The 14,078-nt window shown below is 35.9% G+C and overlaps 1 protein-coding gene across 4 annotated transcripts in view; it reads right to left on the reverse strand.

Annotated features, from left to right (window-relative positions):
- Positions 1–14,078, reverse strand: part of LCLAT1 (lysocardiolipin acyltransferase 1) — a 148,746-nt gene that overhangs the window by 51,471 nt on the left and 83,197 nt on the right. For 3 of the 4 annotated variants that reach the window (XM_020983750.2, XM_020983748.2, XM_020983749.2), the window contains 2 exons: positions 13,137–13,283; positions 11,275–11,391 (listed from right to left, as the gene is read on the reverse strand). In XM_020983750.2, coding sequence (XP_020839409.1) covers positions 11,275–11,391; positions 13,137–13,283 — 264 coding nt within the window. The remainder of the gene's footprint in view (positions 1–11,274; positions 11,392–13,136; positions 13,284–14,078) is intronic. The other variant, XM_078149779.1, reaches the window with a different exon arrangement.

Raw genomic sequence — 14,078 nt, forward strand, 5'->3', positions numbered from 1 at the left:
CCTCAAACATAATGACAAAGTTTTTATACCACAGCAGGCCAATTTTTATATTTGTCTATTTGTGATGCAGAGCTCTAACATTTTTCTATATGATGAAATAATTAATACTTAATGCCATCAATTTGGCACTATGAAAACATGATATCAAACCAAGTGATATTAAAAGGGCAAATTAATTCTACAGGCACAATTTCACATGTAATTATACATATAATTATACATATAATTAATCCTTTTATATTTCAAAATAGGTATTCAATCAAGTATTACAGTGGGGCTTGACAATGCTGTGCTAGGGTTTGATTATAATGAATGAGGTTACTGTTAGGGTGAATCCTCTTTGGAGTTCACTTTTCTATGCAGGATGTGTACTAGGCTAGGGAACAGACTTATGATTTGTTTATATAAAGAACTCCAGGCTAAGGAAGCTCCTTCCACCAATGCAGCTCATCATCTCTTGGGTTGTCTAGAGTGCTGAAGATTAAATGACTCGTCCAGAGTCACACAGCGAGTATGTATCAGACACAAGACTTAATCCTATTATTTTCCTGTATTTCAAACCAGCTCCCAAGCTGCTGCCCCATCCTACCTCTTTTTGTATGTAGGAGATAAAATGTAATGTAATAAAATACGAGAGAAAGAGAAAGAGAAGCAAAGACAGCAAAAAGAGCAGTACATGCTCTACTCATAAGGTATAAAGTGTTCAGAGAAAGAGAACAGATTCTATTTTATTGACAGTTTCTAGCCATAAATACCAAATCAAACTACTCAGGATACAAGAGTGTTGTATTTTTGGTGATATTTCTACTCTGCACCCCCCCCCACTACCTACTAGGAACAGTAAATAATATGATTGACTGACTAAGATAAATGTAATATGTGCCACGGCAAGCACTAGTTTTTGCTGCGAATTCTTAGTCACTGATAAACACCATAATTATTATACGCATGAAACAAATTAGATTATTCAAGGGGGAGGCTATGCACTATGCAATAATTTGAATAAGTGGACACCATTTACAACCCTGCTGTCAGCAAAGATGCCTGTTTGGGAATGATTTGCTACTTTTTTTTTCCTGTTAAGTAATCTTCAGCAACTTTCTGAGGGGCAAGTCAACACACTGCTTTTCTTACTACAGTTCAAAAAGAGGGAGACAAATACAGAACTCATTTATGGATGAGCACTTTCCTCTGATGCCAGTCTGTTAATTCCATCTAGGCCAGTTACTTGAGGATTATATTTCATCTACAAAGGATGACTTTGTATTTCTCCAGCCAATTGACAAATATCATCCCTCATTCACTCCATATTATAAATCATTTGTATCCTGACCAAGCTTTTGGTAAAAGCAGAATTCATTTCATTTATGAATATGGTTTGAGTAACTTTAACTTATAAACCAGAATTACACATCACAGAATGTGAAAGTTGGAAGGGACTTTTGTGGCATTCTAGTCTGGCCCATACATGAAAGGAATCCCTATAATATACCTGAAAAGTGTTCATGAAGCTTTGCTTGAAGACCCACAAAGAGGGAATACACATCACTGCTCTAGGCAGCCCATTCCACTTTTTGGGTTACTCTAAAAAGTTAACGTGTTTTTCCTGACATCAATTCTAAATTTAGCTCTTTGCAACTTCTACCCATTGCTTTGCATATACAGAACCTGACACACAGTAAGCACTTAATATATGTTTGCTGACAGACTCACTCCTGGTTCTGACTTCTAGGGACAAATGAAAACCAGGAGAGAATATTTTCATGGAAGTCAAGGAAAGAGAGAGGATAAAACAATAATAACAATAAAATAACAATAATAATAATAATAATAATAATAATGATAGTAATACTCTCATTTGATCCTCACAATAACCCCTCATCCAGGTACACTACAAACATCTCCTCCACATAACAGCCCTTCAAATACTTGAAGACAGATATTATGTGCCTCTACTGAGTCTTTAGTGGATCCTTCAACTGACCCTCATATGTCAGAATCTTTATTAAACTATCTTTCACCATTCTGGCTGCCCTCCTCTGGAAACTCTCGCTTATTAATGTCCTTCTTTAAACCTTTCTGTAAATTCTAGGGGAAATGATCTAGGTCTTAATGTCACAATAACAAACTTCTGCTCCTACAAACATTTTTTATCCACATGATATGGTCTTTTTTTTTTTTTTACCAAGTTTATGATTTTATTTTGTGTTCATGTAGAAATTTCCAAAATGCTCACTACATTCACTAAATAAGAATGCAAACAACTTCACAGTTAGAAATGCAAAGGAATGATGTATGAATATAAATTTAAACATGTTCACATATCCCCACTTTGAAATGAACCTGAGGTGAAATCATTAAAGCAGTCATAAATAAAAGTTGTCTTGACCTCTGACAACTATTTTGTCTTGGCATTGTATAAGGAAACTATTAGTCTCCATCCATAATGCACTTTTTTTTTAATTTTAATTTTTTTTTCCATATGCTTTTGAGTTAAAAATTTTTTCTCCCTTTTTCTCCCTCCCTCCTCCCCAAGACGGCGCACTATCTGACATAGGCTTTACATTTACATACCCATTAAACATATTTTCACATTAGTGAAGTTGTAAGTAAAAATTAAAACCAACAGAAGGAACCATCAGAAAGATGAAACAAAACTCAACTGAAGGTAAAAATAAGTGAGAGCGATTCGACTTCCATAGTTCTTTCTTTGGATGTGGACAGCATTTTCCATCCTGAGGCCTCTGGAGATGTCTTAGATCCTTGTATTGCTGAGAAGGGTTCAGTTTAACATTCTTAGTCATTGCATAATGTGGCTGCTATTGTATACAAAGTCCTCTTGGTTCTGCTCACTTCACTCAGCATCAGACCATATAAGTCTTCCCAGGTTTTTCTGAAGTCAGCCTGTTCATCATTTCGTATAGAACAATAGTATTCCATTACATTCATATACCACAACTTGCTCAGCCATTCCCCAATTGATGGGCATCCTCTCAATTTCTAATTCTTTGCCACTACGAAAAGAGCTGCTATAAATATTTTTGTACTTTTGGGTCCTTTTCCCATTTGTTTGATCTCTTTGGGATATAGCCCTAGAAGTACTATTGCTGGATCAAAGGATATGCACATTTTTATAGCCCTTTGGGCATAGTTCCAAATTGTTCTCCAAAATGGTTGGATCATTTCACAACTCCACCAACAATGTATTAGTGTTCCAATTTTCCCACGTCTTCTCCAACATTTATCATTTTCCTATTTTGTTGTGTTGGCCAATCTGATAGGTGTGATGTGGTACCTCAGAGTTGTTTTGATTTGCATTTCTCTAATCAATAACGATTTAGAGCATTTTTTCATATGACTATAGATGGCTTCAATTTCTTCATCTGAGAACTGTCTGTTCATATCCTTTGACCATTTATCAGTTGGGGAGTGACTTGTGTTCTTCTAAATTTGTCTAAATTCTCTATATATTTTAGAAATGAGGCCTTTATCAGAAACACTGGTTGTAAAAATTCTTTCCCAATTTTCTACCTTCCTTCTAATCTTAGTTGCATTGGCTTTATTTGTGCAAAAACTTTTCAATTTAATGCAATCAAAATTATCCATTTTGCTTTTCATAACGTTCTCTATCTCCTGTTTGGTCATGAATTCTTCTGTTCTCCATAGATCTGATAGGTAAACTATTCCTTGTTCTCCCAGTTTACTTATGGTATCAGCCTTTATATCTAAGTCCTGAACCCATTTTGACTTTATTTTGGTATATGGTGTGAGATTTGGGTCTATGCCTAGTTTCTACCATACTCTTTTCCAGTTTTCCCAGCAGTTTTTTTCAAAGAGTGGGTTCTTATCCCAGAAGCTGGGGTCTTTGGGTTTATCAAATAATAGATTACTATAGTCATTGACTACTGTGTCTTGCATATTTAACCTATTCCACTGATCCACCTCCCTATTTCTTAGCCAGTACCAAGCAGTTTTGATGATTGCTGCTTTATAATACAATTTAAGATCTGGAATTGCTAGGCCACCTTCCCCTGCATTTCTTTTCATTAGTTCCTTTGATATTCTGGACCTTTTGTTTTTCCAAATGAATCTTGTTATTATTTTTTCTAACTCTATAAAATAATTTTTGGTAGTTTGATTGGTATGGCACTGAATAAGTAAATTAGCTTAGGTAGGATTGTCATTTTTATTATATTAGCTCGGCCTACCCATGAGCAACTGATGTTTTTCCAATTATTTAGATCTGATTTTATTTGTGTGAAAAGTGTTTTGTAATTGTGTTCATAGAGTTCCTGGGTTTGTTTCGGGAGGTAGACTCCTAAATATTTTATAATGTCTACAGTAAGTTTAAATGGGATTTCTCTTTCTATCTCTTGCTGTTGGGCTTTGTTGGTAATATATAGAAATGCTGATGATTTATGTGGGTTTATTTTATAGCCTGCAACTTTGCTAAAGTTGTTTATTATTTCAAGTAGTTTTTTACTTGATTCTCTAGGATTCTCTAAGTATATCATCATGTCATCTGCAAAGAGTGATAGCTTTGTTTCTTCTTTGCCTATTCTAATGCCTTCAATTTCTTTTTCTTCTCTTATTGCTAAAGCTAAGGTTTCCAGTACAATATTGAATAACAGTGGTGATAATGGACATCCTTGTTTCACCCCGATCTTATTGGAAATGCTTCTAGCCTGTCCCCATTACATATAATGCTTGCTGAAGGTTTTAGATAATGCTATTTATTATTTTAAGGAAGACTCCATTTATACCTATGCTTTCTAGTGTTTTTAATAGGAATGGGTGTTGTATTTTATCAAAAGCTTTTTCTGCATCTATTGAGATGATCATGTGGTTTCTGCTGGTCTTGCTGATATGCTCAATGATGCTGATAGTTTTCCTTATATTGAACCAACCCTGCATTCCTGGCATAAATCCTACCTGGTCATAGTATATTATTCTTGTGATAAGTTGCTGCAATCTACTTGCTATTTTGTTTAAAATTTTTGCATCTATATTCATTAGAGAAATTGGTCTATAATTTTCTTTCTCTATTTTGACTCTTCCTGGTTTAGGTATCAACACCATATTTGTATCATAAAAGAATTTGGTAAGACTCCTTCTTCACCTATTTTCCCAAATAGTCTATATAGTATTGGAATTAATTGTTCTTTAAATGTTTGATAGAATTGCATGTAAATCCATCTGGCCCTGGAGATTTTTTCCTAGGGAGTTCATCAATGGCTTGTTCAATTTCTTTTTCTGAGATGGGGTTATTTAAGTATTTTACTTCCTCTTCGGTTAATCTGGGCAATTTATATTTTTGTAAATATGTATCCATTTCACTAAGATTGTCAAATTTGTTGGCATATAGTTGGGCAAAATAATTCCTAATTATTGTTTTAATTTCCTCTTCCTTGGTGGTAGCTTCGCCCTTTTCATTCTTGATACTAGTAATTTGGTTTTCTTCTTTCTTTTTTTAATTAAATTAACCAAAGGCTTATCTATTTTATTGTTTTTTCATAAAACCAGCTCTTAGTTTTATTTATTAGTTCAATAGTTTTCTTAATTTCAATTTTATTAATTTTTCCTTTGGTTTTCAATATTTCTAATTTGGTGTTTAGTTGAGGATTTTTAATTTGTTCTTTTTCTAGTTTTTTTAGTTGTATGCCCAATTCATTAATCTCCTCTTTTTCTATTTTATTTATGTAAGCATTTAGAGATATAAAACTTCCCCTAAGAACTGCTTTCGCTGCATCCCATAGGTTTTGGTATGTTGTCTCATTATTGTCATTCTCTTGAATGAAATTATTGATTGTTTCTATGATTTGTTGTTTGACCCAATCATTTTTTAGGATTAGATTATTTAGTTTCCAATTATTTTTTAGTCTATCTTTCCATGGCCCTTTATTACATATAATTTTTATTGCATCATGATCTGAAAAGGATGCATTTAATATTTCTGCCTTTCTGCATTGGATTGTGAGGTTTTTATGCCCTAGTACATGGTCAATTTTTGTGTATGTGCCATGTACTGCCGAGAAAAAAGTATATTCCTTTCTATCCCCATTCAGTTTTCTCCAGAGGTCTATCATACCTAACTTTTCTAATGTTCTATTCACCTCCTTAACTTCTTTCTTGTTTATTTTGTGGTTAGACTTATCTAGTGCCAAGAGGGGGAGGTTCAGGTCCCCCACTAGTATAGTTTTGCTGTCTATTTCTTCCTGTAACTCCCTGAACTTCTCCTGTAAGAATTTGGATGCTATACCATTTGGTGCATATATATTTAGCTATGATATTACTTCATTGTCTATGGTGCCTTTTAGCAGGATGTAGTTTCCTTCCTTATCTCTTTTGATTAGATCTATTTTTGCTTTTGCTTTGTCTGAGATCAGGATTGCTACCCCTGCTTTTTTACTTCAGCTGACGCATAATATATTCTGCTCCAGCCTTTTACCTTTACCCTGTATGTGTCACTCTTTTTCAAATGTGTTTCCTGTAAACAACATATTGTAGGATTATGGTTTTTAATCCATTCTGCAATCCGTTTCCGTTTTATGGGAGAGTTCATCCCATTCACATTCACAGTTATGATTACTATCTGTGTCTTTTTCTCCATCCTTTTCCCCCTATTTATGCTTTTCTTTCTCCTTTTTCCTTTCCCCTTCACTAGTGTTTTGCTTTTGACCACCACCTCCTTCAGTCCCTTCCCCCTTTTATTATCCCTTTCCCTTTTCTTCCCCTTTAGTCTTACTGCTGCTTCCCTCCCTTCTTTCCCCCCTCCCTTTTTTTCCCCTTTTCCCTCCTACTGCCTATAGGGCAAGTTAGATTTCTATACCTAACTGATTATATTATGCCCTTCTTGAGCCAAATCTGATGAGAGTAAGGTTCAAACAATGCTCCCCCCCCTTTCCCTCTGCTGTAATAGGATTTTGTGTCTTTTCCTGTAATGTAATTTACCCTTGTCTGCCTCCTCCTTTCTCAGTACATTTTCTAAGATCAGATTGATCCACTTATTTGGATCCATTTAACCCACTTGATTAGATTTTTTTTTATCATTACATCAAAGTCAACTAATATCCACCCTCTTTATGTATACTCCTTTAACAAGGTGTAATAACAATACAGTTCTCAAGGGTTGCAAGTCTCATATTCCCTTGTAGGGGTTTAAACAGCCCCCCCCTTATTAACAACATATTGTATCCTTCTGTCCCATTTACCTTTTTAAGTCCTTCTTGAGTCCTGTACTTGAAGATCAAATTTTTTGTTGAGCTCTGGTCTTTTTATCAGGAAAGTTTGGAAGTCTCCTATTTCGTTGAATATCCACCTCCTCCCTTGAAAAATGATGCTCATTTTTGCTGGGTAATTGATCCTTGGCTGCATTCCAAGCTCCTTTGCCTTAGGAATATCATGTTCCATGCCCTGCGGTCTTTTAATGTAGAAGCTGCAAGGTCCTGTGTAATCCTGACTGTGGTTCCATGATATTTAAATTCTTTCTTTCTGGCTGCTTGCAGCACCTTCTCTTTCATCTGGTAATTTTGGAATTTTGCTATTATATTCTTGGCGTTGTCAATTTGGGATCTCTTTCAGGTGGTGATCGGTGGATTCTTTCTATGGTTATTTTCCCTTCTGGTTCTAGGACTTCTGGGCAGTTTTCCTTTATGATTTCCTGAAAGATACTGTCCAGGCTCTTTTTTTCATCATGATTTTCAGGTAGTCCAATAATTTTTAAATTGTCTCTCCTGAGTCGATTTTCCAGGTCGGTTGTTTTACTGATGAGGTATTTTACATTTTCATCTATTTTTTCATTTTTTTGTTTCTGTTTGACTGATTCTTGCTCTCTCATAGAGACATTAGTTTCCATTTGTCCAATTCTAGTTTTTAACAGATTGTTTTCTTCTGTTAGTTTTTGTACTTCCTTCTTCAACTGGCCAATTGTGTTTTTTAGGGACTTGTTTCCTTCAGCATACTCTTCTGTTAGTTTTGTACTTCCTTCTTCAACTGGCCAATTGTGTTTTTTAGGGACTTGTTTTCTTCAGTGTACTCTTCTGTTAGTTTTTGTCCTTCCTTCTTCAATTGGCCAATTGTGTTTTTTAGGGACTTGTTTTCTTCAGTGTATTTTTTTTCCAACTGGCCAATTGTATTTTTGAAGGACTCTTTACCTCTCTCATTTGACTATTAAAATCCTTCTTGAGCTCTTCTAAGAAGGCTTTTTGGGCTTCAGACCAGTTCATATTCCCTTTTGTTGTTGCAGATGTGGGTTTGTTGACAATGTTGTCCTCTTCAGAATTTCTGTCTTGATCTTCACTCTTCTCATAATATGAATCTATGGTACGTTTCTTTTTACTCATGGTGTTTCTTTATTCCCTGGCCTTTGAAGAGATTGAGCTTTCCTGCTGGGGAACAGAGGGTACTGACCCAAGCTTCTTGTGTTGGGAGCCTAGGTCTTTGTGTTCTGGGGCCTCTTACGCTGGGATTTGGAAGCTATAGGTTTCTGGCAGCTTACCTTGTGTTGGGCTGGAATCAGCAAGGCCGGAACTTTCAGGCAATTCTAGGTTGCCTGCTTTTCCTTTCCTTCAGCTTTCTTCAGCTCCTTTTAGATGGCTGCTGCAGGATGTTTATCTGCCTGGGGCCCCCAGTGTTGTCTCCCTCGTTTCTGCTAATGCACTGGGAGATTCCTTTGCAGTGGAGTGCCGAGGCTCCTGGTGGTTTTCTGAGCTGGTTTCCACCGGTTCCCCCGCCCTCACTGAGGCACTGGGAGGTCCAGGTGTTGGTTTTTGCCTGCTCTACCACCTGGGCTTCAGGATTTTTCACAATTGGAGGCTTCCTACAGCTCACCTGGTGTTGGGTTGGAATCAGCAAGACTAGGGCTTTAGGAAGCTTTTAGGTTGTTTTCTTCACCTCCTTTCAGATGAATGCTGCAGGGTACTTATCCGCCTGGGGCCCCTTGTTTTTGCTGAGGCACTGGTAGACCTGTTTGCTGGGCTACTGCACTGCTGCTCCTTGTCTTTCTTCTAGTTCAGGTGTTCCAGGGTTGTTTTTTTTTTTCCCTGGGCTGATATTTTCTGGGTTTGCAGAAGTTGATAGGGGAGAGTGACTACCTTTTTCACTCCGCCATCTTGGCTCCCAGAAGCTGATATGGTCTTTTGTTTGACACTTCTTTATCAACATAACAGTGTTGAATTAATGTTGATGTTACCCAAGCAGGGCCTTTTCAGGATCATGGTCATTTAATAGATTCTTCCTGGATACAAACCACTTTTAATTGCATTCGACAAACCCAGTGACATGTACCATTGTCAACCTTTACTATTGCTCCACAATGTTTGTCACTGTTATTGTTATTTTTATCAGTAACAATAATAGTTCCATGTCAAACTGAAAATAGGTCTCTAGTGAAGTAGCCAAGAGATCTATGAGCATGGTCTTATGCTATTTAACAGTTTTTTTATCAATTACTTGGATAAAGGCATAGCTAGCAAGCTTACTAAATTTACAGATGACAGAATGGTGGGTGGAATGGCTAACACCTTGGAACAGAAAATCAGGATCCAAAAAGATCTCAACAAGTTAGAACACTGGGCTAAATCTAATAAACTGAAATTCAATGAGGATAAATGTAAAGCTTTATACTTGGATTAGAAAAAATCAACTTCACAATTAGAAGACAGGAGAGGAATTATTAGAAAGCATTTTGTTTGTAAAAAAATCTAAGAGTTTTAGTGGACTAAATGATCAATGTTAGTGATCATTGTGATGGGGTAGCCAAAAAAGCTATTGCAGTTTTGGCCTGTATAAAAGAGATATAACTTCTAGACATCAAAAGAATTGAGAATTCTACTGTTTAATGTCCTGGTCAGGTCCCATTTGGAATATTTTATTCAGTGCTGAGTATCACTGTTTAGGAAGGACACTGATCTAGGAAAGCATCCAGAATAAGGCAACCAACATGATGAAAAGTTACAAGTCTCTATCATATCCTGAGAATCAGCTGAAGAAACTAGGGGTGTTTCACCTTGAGAAGAGAAGATTTAAGAGGGGATATCAAAGATATCAAAAATATCAAAGATATTTTCAATAATAATAAGTTAACATTTTTATAGTGTTTTAACTTTTGCAAAGTGATTTACATATATTATTTGATGCTTACAATAACCCTATCAGGTAGATACTATTATTATCTCTATTTTGTAGATGAAGAAACTGAAGTGGAGAGAGATTAAAATATTTGCTCATGGTCATATATATCTAGTGTCTGAGGTATGGTTGGAAATCAGTTTTTCCAACTCCAGCATTCTATACACTATCCAATTACCTAGCCGCTTCTAAGATATAAAGGAATGTCATGTGGAATAGGATTTAGCCTTGGTCTGTTTTGACCGCAGAGAAAAGAATGGGCAAAGGACAGAAGCTGCAAAGAGGCGAATGTCAGCATGATGTCAGGAAGAGCTTCCTAACAATTACAGTGATTCCTAAATGGAATGGGATTCTTTGGGAAGTAATTGGTTCCCACTCACTGGACTTCTTCAAGGAAAAGCAATGGGAATTCTTATTCAGGTATGGATTGGAACAGACAGCTTCTGAAGTCCATCTCTGAGATGCCAATTCTGAAATTCCATGATATGATGGGGATATAGAAAGATGAGTAATTCCGAAGCATGGAGCACCAGAAAAGGACATTGATAGGGGCTAACCGGCAGCATGAAAGTACCAGGAAGAGAACAGAATAAACCTAATACCTACAGGTAGCAGAATGGCTTTTTCTTTTACATATGCCTTTCTCACCTTCTAGAGCTCCATTTTCTCAACCTCTCCAGATACCCAACAGTGTCCTGAGTAGATAGCATGGGTGCCCATAAGCCATGCTATGGAACTTTCTTACCTGGGCATTCAAAGCCCTTCATAATCTATTCTTTCTAGTTTTAATAACTAATACTTTCTTATGAGAACCTTCCACTACAGCTAAACCGATCTAATTACTGTCTCTCAAACACACTTTGAAATTTCACCTTGGTCGAAATGCCTTCCAATTCTTTCCTCATGCTCTTCAACAAAATCTACCCACATCTCAAGGTCTTGGTCAAATACCACACTATATCCCACTCTGATAACACTTAAAGAAATGGGCAGATAAGACCATCCTTTATATTTCTTAAGCATGCATAGTGAAAGATGTTAGGACCTCCTGAGTAGTTCAGCTTGCACAATGCAGTCACCTTCATTCCTGGAGTGAGTGGCATACATTTCAAAAACGACCAAATATGTTTTGAAAAAGATATTTACCTTCTTTTAGGCATTCCACTACAAAAGTAAAGCCTGTGGTTCTTGGATGTAAGACATATTCGTATTTCTCAAGTCCATTCTTTTCAGCAAACTCATTGCTTTTAGCCTTGCTATTTTCTAGACAAAATTATAGATAATTAGTAAGCACATAACATTGAAAGAAAAGATAGAGGAAGGGAAGAGGTACAACCTGCTTTGCAATATACTGGCAGTAAATTATACTGTAATTCTAAAACATGCTCCTAATTTTTTTAATTCTAAAAAATATTCCAAATATTTGGAGTCATATCCCTAATATTGATAGCTAAATTGGTTCTTTTATCAGTTAATAATTAATCAGTTACTAATTAGAATCTGTCTCTGATAAATTAGTAACCTTTAGATATATTTTACTGAAAATTTAAATTTGTCTTAAATCTTTAAAGGGTTCATAAAAACATAATATATTACATATAATGGATATGAAAATATTTATAAAATATGTTCAGAAACCACTAATCATGTGTAAACAATACTAAAAAGAAACCCACCTACTGTATGTCAAATTGCTGCTTAATTTAACATGAAACTTTAAAATTTACTTAAGCAGAGACAACACTTTCTGAAATATATCATTAACATTTTTTTTACTAATTTACAGTCTCTGTCACACAGAGTCAATATCTATATGTCAACTTTTTCTGGGCAAAAAATGTTAGCATTTTAACCAAAACTTTCTTTTGGCTGAATAGACATGCTATTAATGTAGGATATGCAAATTGCCAAATGTAGGTCTGACTGAATATAGGCAAGTGTGGTTCCTCTTTTTTTGTTCTTTAAACTATAATGTTCTCAAAAGAACTCAAACTCCTTATTCAGAGGATAATTAGGGGGAAAGCACACAGTTAGTTGGCTTCAAACTGATCTGAGAACTCATTAAGTATAAGTTGAGTACCTCTTTGACAAAATCTACAATTTTCAGTTTCTCTACCTTATACTACAGCATATACAGAACCAGGAAAACAAAACACAAATGCCATGGATAATTTTCCTATACTTTAAGCATGATACATATTTTATTACGTTTAAGAATATTGAGACCCACTTCCAAGGAAATTAAAGTAATTTAGATTTTGCAGGATAAAAACAAATATTCTTTTAAGATAGTCATTGTGAAGGCATTATATGATTTCAGAATTGAAAAATGAGTCAAAAGGGTTAGGATTAAAAGAGCAAATCCAAAATAGAAACAACTTCCAAAGGAGTCAGTTATCCACATTCCCTACCTACACGATGGAGTTAGAGTCTGTTAGTACACTGGACTTGAAGTAGGACTCACACTCACATTTAGTGTTATGAATCATATGATGTAAGATTAGTGCTAGTGTAGGCCCACAGTAGAAGAAACATTGGACAGTTGGTACACATGGGCTCTGTCTTCACTTTGCCACTAACTAGGCCAAGTCACTTCCACTTCACAAGCTTCAGCTTCTTCATGGGGAAAGCAGAATCCCTTTTCCTCCCACATCTGGAATGGCTCTCTCAGTCCCCTATTCTCTTTCTTCCCTGCCAGACACCTGTTGAAATCCCTCTTCTTCATTCAAGGCCCAGCTCATGCACAACATCTTTCATGAAGCCTTTCTGAGAGTCTCCCTCCTCAAATCTCTTATGTCAGTCTATTTGACTTCTCTTATTCACTTAACATATTGTAATTTGTAACGTGGCAAAATGTGTACCTGCCTTTTTCTCCTTTACTAGACTACAAGTTCCATTCAGCTTCACCTTTGTATCTCCATCTGCCTAGGAGCATCCTGCATATATAATTACATTAAGTACTTTAAAATATTGGTTGGATGGAATTATTCCAACACAAGACAACTTACCTGTGAGGTCAGTCCCTTCTGGGAATATGAGGAGTTGAAGTGGTTCCTGAATATCACAGAAATAATTCAACATGTTTTCAAAGTGACTCTTATCATCCTTCCACCTCCTATGAATGAAGATATAGGCAGCAGCTTGCATTGCCCAACCTGGAATAAATTTGAGAAGTATTTAAAATAGGTCAGTATTGTCTTTCTCAATGAGTACAAACACATTTTGGTTAGTTTTTTCTTGTATTTCTCAATCATAATAAGTACCGCACCCAACTGTGATCTGGGATCATGAGACCCTCATCTATCAGAATTGTTTCAAAGGGAACTGCCTCACCCCATTTCACCACTCTCCATACCTCCCAGAAAGCTTGTCCTCTACAGTACTAATGACATTATTCTTAAATACTATAGGAAATGCATCTCGTATTATCCTTCAAAAATTCACAATACACAGATAAATATATATACAAATACTGAGCACACAAAAACCCAGTTAGATGACAAAGTATTTTTTTTTTATCACTGATGGATAGAAGGAAGGGAGTGAAAGTTAGGGGTTAGCTGAAAGAAATGTCTAATTAGGCAGATGAAGTTAAGAACATACCTGCCAGCTTAGCTATCCTTGGTCATATTAGGATTTTCTATTAACCTTTCAGAATGAGGACAGGGAAGCATAACTAGTTCATTCTTCTCTCACTCAGTTCCTGCCTCAGAACAAAGGGTTGTACAATAGCTGATACAACTAGATTGAGAGAATAATTAGATGAGGTTATTAAGTGAGCAGGATATCCTTGATTCAAAACTTGAATGACCTCTTAAAAGGGGGTGGCAACTTCAGGGATACTGAAAATCTGTCTTAGACTTTGAAATGTAGGCAGATTAAAATTGCCTCCAACTTTCAAAGGAAGTTGATTAGAAACTTCCTAGGAAAGAAGGTAATTATACCAGTAC

The sequence above is a fragment of the Phascolarctos cinereus genome, unplaced genomic scaffold (genome assembly GCF_003287225.1).
Source record: "Phascolarctos cinereus isolate Bilbo 61053 unplaced genomic scaffold, phaCin_HiC Scaffold_2;HRSCAF=192, whole genome shotgun sequence".
NCBI lineage: Eukaryota > Metazoa > Chordata > Mammalia > Diprotodontia > Phascolarctidae > Phascolarctos > Phascolarctos cinereus.